The 14,836-nt window shown below is 39.8% G+C and overlaps 1 protein-coding gene across 4 annotated transcripts in view; it reads left to right on the top strand.

The window, feature by feature from the left end:
• BICC1 (BicC family RNA binding protein 1) overlaps positions 1-14,836 on the top strand; it is a gene marked incomplete at its 5' end in the record, with an annotated part of 86,314 nt that extends 71,478 nt beyond the window's left edge. For all 4 annotated transcript variants that reach the window (XM_083866556.1, XM_083866555.1, XM_083866554.1 and 1 more), the window contains 11 exons: positions 724-882; positions 1,253-1,449; positions 1,740-1,881; positions 2,994-3,150; positions 4,457-4,664; positions 5,838-5,877; positions 6,544-6,698; positions 8,370-8,523; positions 10,139-10,299; positions 10,753-10,852; positions 11,981-14,836. In XM_083866556.1, coding sequence (XP_083722682.1) covers positions 724-882; positions 1,253-1,449; positions 1,740-1,881; positions 2,994-3,150; positions 4,457-4,664; positions 5,838-5,877; positions 6,544-6,698; positions 8,370-8,523; positions 10,139-10,299; positions 10,753-10,852; positions 11,981-12,111 — 1,604 coding nt within the window. In that variant the 3' untranslated portion in view covers positions 12,112-14,836. The remainder of the gene's footprint in view (positions 1-723; positions 883-1,252; positions 1,450-1,739; positions 1,882-2,993; positions 3,151-4,456; positions 4,665-5,837; positions 5,878-6,543; positions 6,699-8,369; positions 8,524-10,138; positions 10,300-10,752; positions 10,853-11,980) is intronic.

Genomic DNA, 14,836 nt, shown 5'->3' with positions numbered 1-14,836 from the left:
AGGAGAGCTGCGTGGTTCCATCTCACATCCTTCCCTGGGGTCACACAGGGGAAAGTGTTTGTGCCATTTGATTTTGCTTTCTGATGCTTCTGTGACTGTTCTTGTCATGCTGCACTTTGGGGCCTTGGGATTTTTACCTTTTCAGTGTGTAGTGCTGAACTGCTTGTGAATACTTCTACATGAAGAGTTGGTTTGGGGGAATGTTTTGGGAATGATCAATGCATTTGGGGGATGATTTGCAGCCTGTATTAAAGGTGCAAAAAGAAATTGAATAGTTATTAGTGTGCAAGTAGTTGTTAATTCACAGGAGCCTCTGAGAAAAAGGTTTCTGTGTGAAATCAAAGTGAGGTGGTGCAGCACAGTTGCTTTGTGTCCCTGTGATGCTGCTTTGAAACAAACCCCACCAGAAGCAAAGGAGGGGATACAAAGGGATGCCAGGGCTGAGAAGCAGCCAGTGCAGACTCTGTTCTGACAAGAATTAGGGTCCAGCAGAAGGACATAAAAGATGCTCCCATTCTTCTTGGATATATGATGCCCAGTTTAAGAACAAGAATTATTAATGTGCACCAAATGAGCAGCAGGTTTAATGTTGAAATTGGTTTGTGAAATACAGGCTGGTGCAAATGAGCAAGAGGTTTGTTTCTTTCTTTTCAACTGGTACTTTTGTGAAAAATGTTTTCCTGTAAGTCTAAACTAAATATTCACTCGCACAATTTTTTGCAGGGCTTTTAGGTCCAACAGCCCTGTCAGTCAACACCTCAACTGCTCCAAACTCTCTGTTGAATGCCCTCAATAGCTCTGTGAGCCCTTTGCAGAGTCCAAGTTCAGGCACGCCCAGTCCCACCTTGTGGGCAACATCTCTTGCTAACACAAACACCACAGGTCAGTAAAATGTTAATGTGGATTAAATGAGCTGTGCAACACCAAGTCATTGGAATTGCAGTTGACAAGTCAAGATTAATTAATTCTTTAGAACCTTAATTCCTACACTTACCTTAGCACAGATGAATAAATATGCAAATTTAAGGTTATAACTTAATATGTGACGTGCTGTCACAGGCAGTGTTTTCATCTGTTTTATGTAGAAAACAAAGTTAACCTATCCAGATAAAGCATTATGGTTTTGGCATGCAATTCTAATGGAAATTTTTAGTAATGTATCATAGCTACATAAAGGTTTAGATAAATTAGTGTAATGCCTGAGGAAGTTAAATGAGACAATTAATCAGAAGATAACCAAGTTTTGTTACAGGTTTTTCTGCTATTCCACACCTAATGATACCATCTACTGCCCAAGCAACCTTAACTAGTATTCTGCTGTCTGGAGTGCCTAATTATGGTCAGAACACTCCATCTCCACCGCCAGGCTTGACTCCTGTTGAAGTCCACGTTAATGGCATACAATCAGAAAGTAAAAAAGGTTCACCTTCTTTAAATGGTCACGTAAAGGTAAGTGATACTCTGCTGCAGAATCCAATTTCTTGGTACTAGAACTCTACTAAGAAAAGCTGAAAGAGAAAACCAGCTATTTAAGTAGATTTATAAAGCTTCTAAGTTTAAAAATCTACAGCAGTGTTTTCAAATGTGACTTTTAAAGATTGAGAAATAGAACATTCAAACATCGTTCTGCTGTACCAGGAATGAATTTCTCTTTTTCATGCACAGATAGAATGGGGAAATTGTTTCAATATTTCCTTAAGCACAAAAATCACTTCAGTGATTTGTGACAATCTTTTCAGGCCTCGAACATCAAGTATGCTGCACTGTCTGCCGCATCGCTGGGGGAGAACGTGCTGAGCACAAACCACAGTGATGGAGTAAGGCAAAAAAGTGTCCATGGTGCCTCAGAACAAGTAGCTGCCAAGGCAAATAGTGAAGAAGGTGAGATTTTGACATTGCATTCCTTTGTCTGGTAGTGTTTGTACAGTCTGTGTGCAGTTCATGATACAAAAATGTAATGATGTTCTCTCTGAATTGGTGTTGCAACCATGTTTAAGGAAAATATTGCTGGATGCCCCAGATTCATTGTCAAGGAAAGTAAATAGAACCTGTAGTAACTGAGCTGTACTGTTGATAGAAACACCTTAAATCAACAAAGATGTACTTGCAACATTTTACTTATTCCCTAGGAGCAGAGGGAACATAACCCATGACAATTTTAGTATTTTTTGCAGCACCTTAACTAAACTCTGCTGGTTTCAGTGGTGTTTTATTTTTGCTTTTTTTAACAAAAGGAAATAATTTCACTGAGAAGGTTTTTGTTTGTTTGTTTGTTTTTTCAAAAAATTGTGTAGATCTAACCTAGATGACACTGGAAGACAATTTTGTGTGTTTTGCAACAGCATTTCAGTTATGCTGCCTTTTAGAAGCTGAAGTGCTTAACTGTCCCCATCATTTTTTGAAGGGGGAGACCCAGCTCCGCTTCAGCTTGAGCAAATATGTGTGAAGGCCTTGTTTCCTTTGTCAATACTCATCAAGGAGATCATCTCTTATTTAGGGTTGTGGTCATTTGAAATGCTGATTTGAATAATATTTATTCAATATTTTGAATAATTGCCAATTTAAGGTGATAAGTATTTCTAAAAACATGTTCTAAAGATATTTGAACATGAAGTAGGAGGAACTCTTATTCCAGCAAAAGTTAACTGAGCACCTGGCAAAAGGTCTATTAAAACTGGGTATAAAATCAAATTTCTTCAGAATACTTAGTCACTTTGAATTGTCAGTCTTCACATTTGTTATTAATATTACCTAGAATGAATATTTGAAGAAAGTAAATACTTAGTGTGACTATTATGTGTGTGAATGCTGACACCTTTTCTGTGCGTTTGAACTTGCACATCTTGACTGTTTAACTTTGACCCAATATCTATCCCTGGATACAGTCCTGTAGGGAGGAAGGGGAGGGCTTCTCCCATGGTTATCATTCCCTCAGAAAGCTCCCTGGCACACAGCAGGGTGGATGTTTCACTCTCCTTTTCCTGTCCTGGCAGGTTGCAATGATGCCTTTGTGGAGGTGGGCATGCCCCGGAGCCCGTCGCACTCGGCCAACACCAGTGACCTGAAGCAGATGATGAGCTCTTCCAAACCAGCCTGTGCCAAGAGACAAACGGTGGAATTGCTGCAAGGCACCAAAAACTCCCACCTACAGTAAGCTGAGTGTGTAAACCACATTAGTGGAACTTCCACAACATTTTCAAATTACTTCACACGTTTTGTACACAGATTCAGTCATAAGATACTCAAAGATCTGATTTAATTTGGCCTTGATTTTCCATCACATTAGACATTAATAGAGCCCTGGTTTTGTCTGGGAATTGCAGACTTTGCATGCTTTTTCATTCATCCTCTTTGTCTTTGGCTTTAAAAAATGTCTTTCCTCTTCCACAAAAGAATGGAGATCCTTATTAGAGGAACTTTCATGACCTGTTTCTAAAGCATACACTTCTTCATTGATTGCTTAGAGAATAATTTCTGACAGCTTTTTCCTTTAGTGTGTACTTGAGGCTGTTTTCTTCTGAGGGCAGCTGTGTTCAGGGCTTAGCAGCATGTTCTCAAACACTTGTCTCAGTGATGATTTTGGTTGGGGTGGCTCTTTGATGACCCAGCAGTGGGAAGGGCTTGTTTGAGTCATAATAAATCTTGGCAGCACAGGTTTTGTTCTTAATGCAGTGTTTTTGTCCAATGTACTGGTGTTCTCACTCTTTGTTTGGGAGCTGTTTATCACCACTCTTTTGAGACACATATTTTCTTTTGCTTCATCTATTTACACTATTAAGGCTATGATATGTATTTCATTAGTTCTGCCTTCACAGTTTCAGGATCCAGGGAATCCTGTTAACCAAATTTGATTGATTGTGTGTCTTGTTCTTTTTGTTGAGGACATAGTACTCACAGTTTCCTTGGGGGAAGTAGTTTACTACTTCCAAAATATGATCAATTTTTGAAGTAAGAGTTTATCCTGTTCTAGAGTAGGCCTAAAGCATAGCTGAGTTTAGGGGGGGAAATTGCATCAAGGGGTAATACAGACATTTAGGACTGCAGTTATTGAAGGTGTGAAAGCAAGTAGGACTTATGTCAAATTTTAGTCCCTGTTATGCAATCCCTTTTATCTTACAACTATGAACCTGTTAGAACTGCTGGCCTGAGCGAGGCTAAACAGGAAATCACACTGAGTAGGATTGCATGCAAAAATTCCAGATGCCAGACAGCTCAAAACTGAATCCATAGGGTATACCTCCTATTTGGAAATACAGGGAGGAGGAACACTTGCTTTCCCTCACTGACAGGGAAAAAGGCCCAGGAGAGCTGAAAGGTTGCTGAAAACGCTGAGATGTTTGTGTACAGAGATGCCTTGACCTTGTCTGCCGAGGCTGTCGGGGCGAGGCTGTGCAGAGCTGCCCCGGGCCGGGCCGGGCCGGGCTGACGGCGCTGTGTCCCCGCTTTGTCCCCGCAGCACGGCGGACCGGCTCCTCCCGGGCACCGCGGAGCGGCTGCTCTCGGCGGACAGGCTCCTCTCCGAGGCCGAGCTGGGCGCCCCGGAGGGCCCCGTGGCCGACAAGAAGGCTCCGGGCAGCGAGCGGGCGGCCGAGCGGGCGGCGGCGGCCCAGCACAACTCGGAGAGGGCGCGGCTGGCCCCGCAGCCCTCCTTCGTCAATATGCAGGTACGTCTGCTGCGTGAGGCCGAGTGCATCTTGCTGATCGCACAGTGAAGTTACCGCAGAGGGGACTGCGGACTGAATTGTCATTGCCAGTTCAGTGGAAGCATTCACTGCCTGTTTCGACTGAGGAGTGGGCTGTCAATGAAAAGCCTTGAAAACAGAAAAGCTCTTACGCTTCTCTTGACTAAGAAAAGCTTATATACAGAAAATTGTGTGGCTGTATTTCCCTCAAGCATCATTGGCCTGTTAGAAATCTTACATTGTCACTTGGAGAGAGTTATAGTTACAAAATACATGTTACAACTCCTCATATGCAGTGACAGCTTGGTTAATTATCACCTACAAATATAAACCATTGATTGCCCGTTACTGCAAATCTCCCCAAGGAGGGAGGAGACCCCTTTGGCTGTTTGTCAGGAAGCAGGAACAGGGTTATTTTCAGAATGGATCTGTTAAGTGTGGGCATAACCAGACTGTTGGAGTAGAACAAGAGGAAGGCTGGTGTCTTACAGCCCTTTTCCTCAGTTATTCCTCTAGTTATTTGCAGCAGAGAATGCAATATTCAGGCTAATACAGCATTTTTGTAGTTTTATGTTTAGATCTCCTAATTTGTAATTCAGGAAAGGGTAGCTTGTTTAATCAGGGATATTTAAACTTCACATCTTCCACTGGCATGGATGGAATACAAGCCAAAGTTCTTTAAATTCTCTCAAAACTTAAGTTCTTTTCCTTTCACAAGATGAGTGCATGGAGGGGAACCAAACCTGAAAGATTATTGAAAATAACTGGTGCCTAGATTTACAAAGATTTTACCTTTTTTGTACTGTTGAGGAATGGTTTAAATGCTAAGAACTGATAGTTAAGGAAAAGAAATAATGTTTGAAAGATATCTTATTTTAAAAAATTGAAGATTAAATTCTTCCTAAGCAGTTTGTAAATACTGCTGCAGCCCCACTCATATGGAAATCCGATAGTTATTTAAAGTCTTTATCTCTGTTTGAGTGAACTCTTTAAGAAACTAGGGGTCTAACTGGGCTACCATGAAATTATTGTGCAGTATTTCAGGTTCTTCCTAGATATATTCACTGGCCACTTTGAAAACCTTTGTTTTCACAGAGATGAGTGACATTTAGCTAGGATGGCAATTAAATTATCTTCTGCTTGTTTAATTTTTAGGCATTTGACTATGAACAGAAGAAACTACTAGCAACCAAAGGTATGTGGATGAACAGTGACTTCTGAAAAGTTTGTTAGCATGTGCGTGAAATAATTTCCTGAAGTTTCAGTTTGGTAATCCAATTTTTAATAAAATCTGAAAGTGGTAGTGAAACATTTCTATGTTAGCTTTATATTCCAAAAAATTTCCTATTACCAACATAGCATAAAATGCAGTATAAGCAGCTTGCAGATGGGATGTGTAAGCACATCCATGTGCAAATGATCAGTATGGTTTTCAGAGAGCTCATTGCTGTGACACTTCACTTTATTTGGATGCAATTTAAACTTTAAGGTGTTTGTCATATCAGCTAAATGGCCTCTTATTTCAAGGATAAATTAAGTTGTAGAATTGGTAAGGGGCTTAACCATATCTTTGACCCTGTTATAAAATAAACCAAATTAGCCGTTCACCAAAAGAAAAACAGAAGCTCCTCTCTTTGAAACAGATCTGATTCTTTTGGCTTCCATGCAGCCCTGTGGGGTTTAACTATCTTCTGGCAGAGGAGGTTGCTTTCAGGAAGGGGAAGATTCAAGCTGTGTAGCAAGTGGGGATGTTTAGGGTTTGCTGTTTGCTGGGCTCAGGCCATTAGCAAACATCACTTTAGTATTATCCTCTCAGTACCTTGACTAAGGCTGAGATTTACTGATTTGTCTCTATTTTCAGCTATGTTAAAGAAGCCAGTTGTAACAGAAGTGAGAACTCCAACAAATACGTGGAGTGGTTTGGGGTTCTCTAAATCAATGCCTGCAGAAACTATCAAGGAACTAAGAAGAGCGAATCATGTATCCTACAAGCCTTCCATGACAACTACATATGAGGTACATAAAAGGATATTGTAACAGAAGTTTACTTCTAGTGAATGATACCGTTGTTTCTCCTGAGAAATGTCTAACTTCTGTAGATACAAAGTCCTGCAGATAACTGTTCTAAATATTTTTTATGGTGAAAAATATTTCTAATGTAAATATTAAGGCATATGGATTGCATTTGGCCCAGCACGCAAAGTTATATCTGTTTCTAGATAAGTCATAGAGCATAGACATCTGCTTCTTTAAAATATATTTGTTTAAAGCAGCTTTGAACAACTTGCAGGACCAAACATTTCCGTAGCTGCAAACGGGCAATAGGGAATTTGTAACCTAATGAGAACAGTGTATGTATGACAGCTAAACTATATAATGTGTATCACTGCATGGTGGACGAGAGCAGCAGAACAAGATTTCTGTGGACAGAACTGGAACAGCTGTCTCTACCTGCACTATTCTCTGGGCTCAGAATTCTCCCGGGCAGAGGGCAGAGTCCAGCAATTCTCTTCTGAGCTCCAGCATGGAAATCTTGCAGGGAACTTGTTTCTTTCTTCTCAAAGGCATGCTGAAAGTGCTTTTTAGCATGCTTTTCCTTGCTGTAATCCTTCCCAGCTTCCATAGAGACATCTTTTTCTGTCCTACTTATATAAAATGTAAATGGTATGCTTCTTGAAGAAGGAGACTTTGTAGTTCTCCAGGGTATACCTGCCTGTTAATGCCAAATAAATATTCAGCCAGGATAAAAATGTGCCGTGGTGTTCTCCGCTTGGCATATCAACTTTGAGCCATTCTACTTTGTTAGTAGGCTTGGTACACATAATGCAGTAGTACCTAGGGGAAAGAAAAAGCTGCACCCAAAATCTGCAGGTTTTTTGCAATACTTTTCTATGTTGGTTGAGTCGGGGTGGGGTTTTCCCCCAGGCCCTGATGTCTAGAATCTCTAAATAGGTCTGTGATTCTAACCAAAAACACAGTGTTTCTTCGGGGGTATCAGTTTTACTCAATAATGTAAAAGATTGCCTCCTAAGTGATGCTTTTCTACTGAGATTTGGTACAAGTTTATAGAATTGTTACTATCCACAGTTTTTAGCTCATGTAAGTATGTGATATCTCTAAGGTTGATTGCCCTGGAATACTGCTGCCTTGTATTGCTATGTTCTGACCCATAGTGAGGAGAGTTGATAATAAATATTTCACAGGTATATGAAAATCTTTTTAAGAAGACACCAGACAAAACAATTACAAATTCACAAGGCATTGTTGTTGTAGTATGGTGAGCAAGACTGTTGTCAAGTAGTGTGTACTCAATCCACTTATCTTCAGATAAATGTTCTGTTATGTTCCCTTCCCTGCGAAGGGATGTAGTCAATAGACTGCTTTGTCTAGAATTTGTGTGGGAATTTGATACTGTGGAATGTTTTGGAAACAAACTTGGAAATACTGAAGAATTTATTTTGAATCATGGTCTTTAAATAACTCCTGCTTGAAAACTGTAAACTGCATATGTTTTAGGCACACCTGCTGTTTTTGTGTCCGGTTTGCAATTATTTGACTGTTTATCAGCTGCCAAAAGAATGTTTGCGAGCATTAAAAGCAGCTTTTTAAGTCAGCTGCCTCAAAGCAAACATCTGAGTCACAGTGAGGCTCTGTTCTCAGCCCAAACTCTGTGTCTGTGCTTTGCAGGGATCCTCCATGTCGCTGTCCCGGTCCAGCAGTCGGGAGCACCTGGGGAGCGGCAGCGAGTCCGATAACTGGAGGGACCGGAACGGGCTGGGGCCCGCTGCTCACGATTTTGTCTCCTCCATTGGCAGCCCCAAACGGAAACAGAACAAATCAGGTTCATGAACTCTTAGTATCCAATTAAAAGAAAATAATCATATTGGTACCAGCATTTATTTTGGTATGAATGTATATCCTGACTTCATTAGGGGTTTAAATTACTGACACCTTGTAAAGTAATTACTTTTTTCACAAATTGAGAAGTGCAAGCTTGTGTAACATGATAATACAAATAATGGTCCAAAAGAATAATTTTTAAGGCTGTTTGTTAAATGCCAGACATTCTTGCTGAAAACTCTTTGCAGTCATGGAGTGGGTTTTTCAAGGTGTATTGAGACCAGACCTGTAGAAAGGCTTTTTTCTATACTACTCTCATTCTGCTCTGTTGCTGATGCAACAGCTGACAGGGCTTATTGGGCCATTTGCTCACTGATGAAGTCATTATCTGTGCTGGAACTGGATTTTAAAGCATGATTCTCCTCATGGAGATAAAATTGACAACATGTAGTGACAGGACAAGGGGGAGTGGCTACAAAGAGAGTAGATTTAGGTCAGATATTATGAAAAATTTTCCCTGTGAGGGTTCTGAGGCCCTGGCACAGCCACAGGAGCTGTGGCTGCCTCTGGATCCCTGGCAGTGTCCAAGGCGAGGCTGGAAGGGCTTGGAGCAGCCTGGGACAGTGGGAGGTGTCCCTGCCCATGGCAGGGGGTTGGAACAAGAAGATCTTTCAGGTCCCTTCCAACCCAGGCAATTCCATGAAAAGAAGCTTGACCATGTGTTCAGCATGGTCTAGCATGATTTTAAGTACTGGTTTCTGTGGATACAGGCTGTATGTTTCATAATTACTTTTTAAGCTTTGTTTGAAGTTTAAAAATTGAAATTCTACTTTAGTTGAACTCTTTGAAACTTTAGTTTTTGAATAAGTTAATAGATGCCTTTCTGAAAGAGCAAAGAGTGGAGGTAGAGAGTACTAAGTCCATACTGCCCATCTGCTTTATGGGGAAATAAGGACTGTGGATGTTTATACTTTTTGTTGTTGATTTTCCTGTAAAAGGGAATAAACCTTAAATTGTCAGGCTTAAATAAATATTAAATTTAAAACCTTTAAATCTCAAATTCAAAGTACACAGATAATGAAATCTGGACATGGTAAGAAAGGATAGCTCTAATTAGAGAAAATATTCATGGTTTTAAAAGCCCATTAGTTGAACTACTTGAAGAACTAAGAGATGACAAGTTTATTTGAAATCAATCTATTGATGCTTTCAACCTAACCGGACAAAAATGGAAGTTCTAGGTTAATTAAAACAGTTAAAGATTAAAAGTGTATTTACATGTGTGTTAGAAGAAAATCAGAAACACAAATACATTGGCAGCAAAAGAAAATGTTCTGTGGCAGCTGCAGCTTTCCCAGAGAATAAAATGTGTGGAAAAAGGATAAACAGCGATGGGTTGGCTGGACAAAAGTAGATCTAGAAAACAAACACTGGAACTTAATGAACAAAAACATTCCTTTATGCCGCTCATTCTCTCAGACCACTGGGAAGCTTTTTTTTTCCTGAAAAATAAAGATTTAGATACTTTGTAAATTTAATGATCTAGCTGAATATAATGTTGGTGGGAAAGCCCGCCCTTGTGTGCTGTGTCTGAAAGTGCACTTGTTCCCTTGCAGCTGAACACTATCTCAGTAGCAGTAACTACATGGACTGCATTTCCTCGCTGACAGGAAGCAATGGCTGTAACCTCAACAGTTTGTTTAAGGGATCTGATCTGCCCGAGCTCTTCAGCAAACTTGGCTTGGGCAAATACACAGACGTGTTCCAGCAGCAAGAGGTTGGTGTTCCTTCCAGAGGCACCTGGGTGTTGGTAGGATGTTTTCCAGCAGTGCTTCTGTTCTCTCTTCACCAAAAGCCACTTAGAACTTACTGTGTGACAGGATATTCATGAGCTGTTCTTTCAAAGCTGGATCATACAGCTTACAATTGTGATAAAAACTCTAAATCTTAAGACTCATAAATAAATAAGACTAATTGATTTTTCTCTGCTTTTCCAGAACTGACTACTTTAATTTCTCCTTTTCTGTCAGAAATGTAGCAAATTGAGCAACGGTGTGAAGAAGTCATTGAAAAGCCATGATTGCTGTTTACATGCAAAGAATAGTTTGGCAAAGTAACTGTAAAGTGGAGCAGGGGAAAAAAATGAGGCTGTTCTGAACCACATTTATCACTTAACACTTTTGTGGAAAGACTTGTTTTGCATAGTTTTTCTACTTCTTTTTCACTCTAGATTGATCTGCAGACATTCCTCACTCTTACTGATCAAGATTTGAAAGAGTTGGGAATTACCACTTTTGGTGCCAGAAGAAAAATGCTGCTTGCAATCTCAGGTAAAAACCATTTATTGATTTTAAGTGCTGTTTGTATTCTTCTCACTCAAATTGTGTGTTTATAGCCAACAAAGGAAAAAAGCCTTGGAAAGACTGAAAAGTAAGACTAGAGTTTGCAGAGGTAATATTAGCTTGCCCCTCACCAGAGGTGCTGAAACCCGGGCTTTATAGAGCTTTCCCATTACCTAACAGCAGCTCACTTGCAAGAGTCCTGTAAAACCGGAGCTTGGTAGAAAGTTCATCTCACACCAGACTGTGAAGTTTTATGGCCCAGAATTGTGGGTGCAGGAATCTCTGGGATTACAGGCACTGCAGGGTCTGAACAGCACTACATACACAACTGGCATTTTCAACCTTTTGGTTCCCTGTCCTCCATTTTATTGATTAGCAGAGCAGTTGTCCTACTGGGGAAAAGGGCCTGCTTTTGGGGGGCTTTGTGGTGGGGTTTTTTGTTTTGGTTTTGGTTTGCAAATATACTTACTTCAGTAGCAGTCCTGAGAATCTATGTAATCTCTCAGTAATGTGTATCTAGCACAGAGTTTGTTTACAAGAACAGGAAGGTGGGGAAAAGAAAAATATTTTACATGATCTGTTACTAATACAAGATTAGGGTGAACATTTAAATGAGAGGTGAGCATCTGTTTTTTTCTGAAAGTCCTTGTTAAAATACTGCTTCAGTTTTCTGTTTAAAATAAAGGATTGTGCATTGAGAAATGATCAAGTTAGTAATGAGCTTTTCTGTCAATCTTGGTCTACATTGCATGGTTATCCCTCCAGGAAGTTTGCAGTCTTTGAGTATTATAACAAACTTTTTGAAGTTTCAGTTATGTCAATTTGATCTAAATGAATATCGCAAAAAATTATCTACTTCACACTGTGTCAGTGCCAAATAAGAACTGTCCCAGGTAGATGGCTGCACCCCAAGGAGCCTGTGAGTCCTAACCTGGTGCTCTTGTCACCCTGTTGGACTGTTTTTTAATTGGAGGAGAACCTCACAGATACTTTCAGTGCATACCTGATCTGTCTAAAACACGTTACTCATTTAAACAGAAGCTGTGTTTGGTTCAGATCAAAGCATTGCAATGAATTTCTGACGGGAGGTTTCTGTGGGTGTGCTTGGCCCCTCAGAGCTGAACAAAAACCGGAGGAAGCTGTTTGACCCGTCCAACATCCGCGCCTCGTTCCTGGAGGGCGGCGCCAGCGGGCGGCTGCCGCGCCAGTACCACTCGGACATTGCCAGCGTCAGCGGGCGCTGGTAGCAGCAGCTGCGCTCGGACAGCAGCCGGACAGATGGACATGGCAATCCTGTGGACAGCCCTCACTGCACGCCACCCTCTGCACTTTGGGAGTTTGGGTGTCAAGGACCAAAGCCTTTTGTCTGCACAGTACCGTGCCAAAAAATCAGAGAACACGTTTTGTCGGTTGTCTTTTGAAACACCAAATGTGGGTTATGTTTTACTCATGTAGATTGGACAGAATTTGCAATAATAATAATATAGGGATCTTTGTTTAGTATTTTATTACCTATAACTATAATGTATGCACTGAATTTTGTACTTTGTTGAATGAAGGAAGAATGAAGAGCTGGGATGCCAGAGAGCATAGATTTGGCTTTATCAAGATGGATTTTTCTGGTACTGCTTAAAATAATTATTGAGGTCTTTCTGCACTTTACATGTTCTGATTTCTTGTCCTGTGGAAATTTATTTCTCTTTCATTTCCATATCAATTTTTATATTGGCACTAATCAAAATTTTTCAGGTGTTCCTGCATTAAGTCACATCTCACTCTAATGGTACTAGGAACTGGTTCTTATGCAGATTTTTGTTTTTTCCTCTCTCTGTCTCCCAGGTAGTTATCTGAAGAGATTGTTCCAAAATCAAGTCACTTGGTAGTGGACCAGTCTTATTATGCTCTTATGAAGCAGTCTAATGCTGCCTGCAATAATACTCACTGTAACAAATGCAATGAAAGACCAAAATGGACCTTGCAATATTAACCCTTTGCAGTCAACGTATTTAACTGCTGCCTTTATGCTAAAACTGTTTTTAATGGTTGTCTCAAAGCAAAGGGCTATTTTTAGTACCCTGCCACTAAAGGACACTTATTTATATCAGACTTTTATTTTTAGATTCTATACACCTACAATACGTAACAGATTAAACTGATCTACTGCAGATTTATGGTAGAGACCAAAAGGCATTCATCAAACTAGAGCTCTGGGCTGTCAGTTTGATTAAACAGACAACTAATCTAATTTGACAAGACAGCACTGTTGCCATTTAATAAATGACACATATTACTTACATGACTATGCATGCAGCAATGAAGTGACCTACATAAAATAGGTGCAATAGCATCTGTTTTGTTCGATCTAGATTTGTGATTGTCAGCTGCAGAAGTGTTTGAAACTCTGGAGATGAACTATTTCTGAAACAAGTTATGTTCAACAGAAAGAGTCCATGTTATAAATGGCTAGAGCTAAATTTTGTGTTCTTATACTGTGAAAGTCCGAAAGATTTGGCGATGTTATTCCTCTGTCTTTGTAGATGTTGTGTTATGGGTTTATGAAGGGTTTCAATATAATGAAGGAATCCATTAAGTGCCTCTTTTTGCAATGCAATGTGTAGTTTCCAAGCATTAATTGAAAAGCATTCCCATGAGAAATATTGTGAATTACCTTACCTCTACTGTAATGTATTATTTATGTTCAGTGTACAAGCCTTTAGAGATGGACATAAACCACTGTCAAGTGCTCTAACAGAAGGCATTAGAATAGCTTTTACAGTAGTTGGGGTTTATGCAAAAATGGGTGAGAGAGTTTTGACACTTTCCGTGGGTAATTCTTTTAAGGTGAGAATGCAAAATGATGTACGGAGAAAATTGCATACACAAAGGGAATTTAAAGAGACTATTACTTGAGGGCATAGATGATCAAGCAATAATATAAAGTCTTGTGATTAGCTAAAAATTGCTGCTCAGTACTCATTCCAGCCATATCTACTTAATGGTGTATAACTGGGTGACTTCCCCTGTAGATCAAGTAGCATCTTTGTCTAGTTTTAAAATGGTACTGCAGATGTGACCGGCTGAAACTGTATCTGGTACTCACAGTTGTTCACAGCAGTTCCTGTGCTCAATGCCAAGAGTCAATATACACGTCTAGATTTGTGTGTGTTGCACAGGCAGGAGCAACTTCATGGAAACCCTCTTGGAAGCCACAGCTTCTCATTCTAAAGCTTATTTACACTTGTGCTCACTTCTGAGCATGCAGATAGTTCCATTCACACGGACTACTGACCTGCTTACAGATGAGCTGTTGTTTAAACGTTTGCATTTGCAAGCCCCGTGCTTGCAAATCAAATTGTATTTAGACTCATTATTTTATAAAATGTTTTTAGTAAACTAAATATTCATCAACACTTTGTACAGAATTTTCTGCAACCCATTCTTGCTTGTTTTGCCTGAACTGAAAAGCATCCAAAAGCTTTGCACTCAGATTTTTAGTCTTCTGTAGGTACGTGCCATGCCCCCAGACGGTACTATACTCAGAAACTGATTTCCTTACGGCATTAAGTGGATGTGGTCTTTTGCTGAGCAGTGCTTATTTCATCTACACCAAAGTGAAGAATTTCCCATGAACAACATTATTTTTCAGTAGGGCTTCACATTAAAAAAAAAAACTGAAAAAAAAACCAAAAAAAAAAACCCCACACTGGAAGGAAAGAAAATTCTCACTTACTTTGATTCCACAAAGGGAATATAACAGTACAGCGTATCGTATTGTTAGTGTTACATTATGCACAAATATTTGACTTGCTACATAAAATGTTAGTTTTAAATCTGTGCCTTAACAGTGACCAGTTATCTGTAAATATAGAGCAGATACAGATTGTATTTTTGTGGGTTGTGTCCTTTTAGTGATTTTTTTAAAAAAATAAAAGTTGAAATTAAAACATTAAAAATGGAAATTTTCAAAACTAA

The sequence above is a fragment of the Zosterops lateralis genome (genome assembly GCF_965231275.1).
Source record: "Zosterops lateralis genome assembly, chromosome: 8".
Lineage (NCBI taxonomy): Eukaryota > Metazoa > Chordata > Aves > Passeriformes > Zosteropidae > Zosterops > Zosterops lateralis.
Note: the sequence above shows the minus strand (reverse complement) of the source record. Positions and strands in the feature narration are given on the sequence as shown.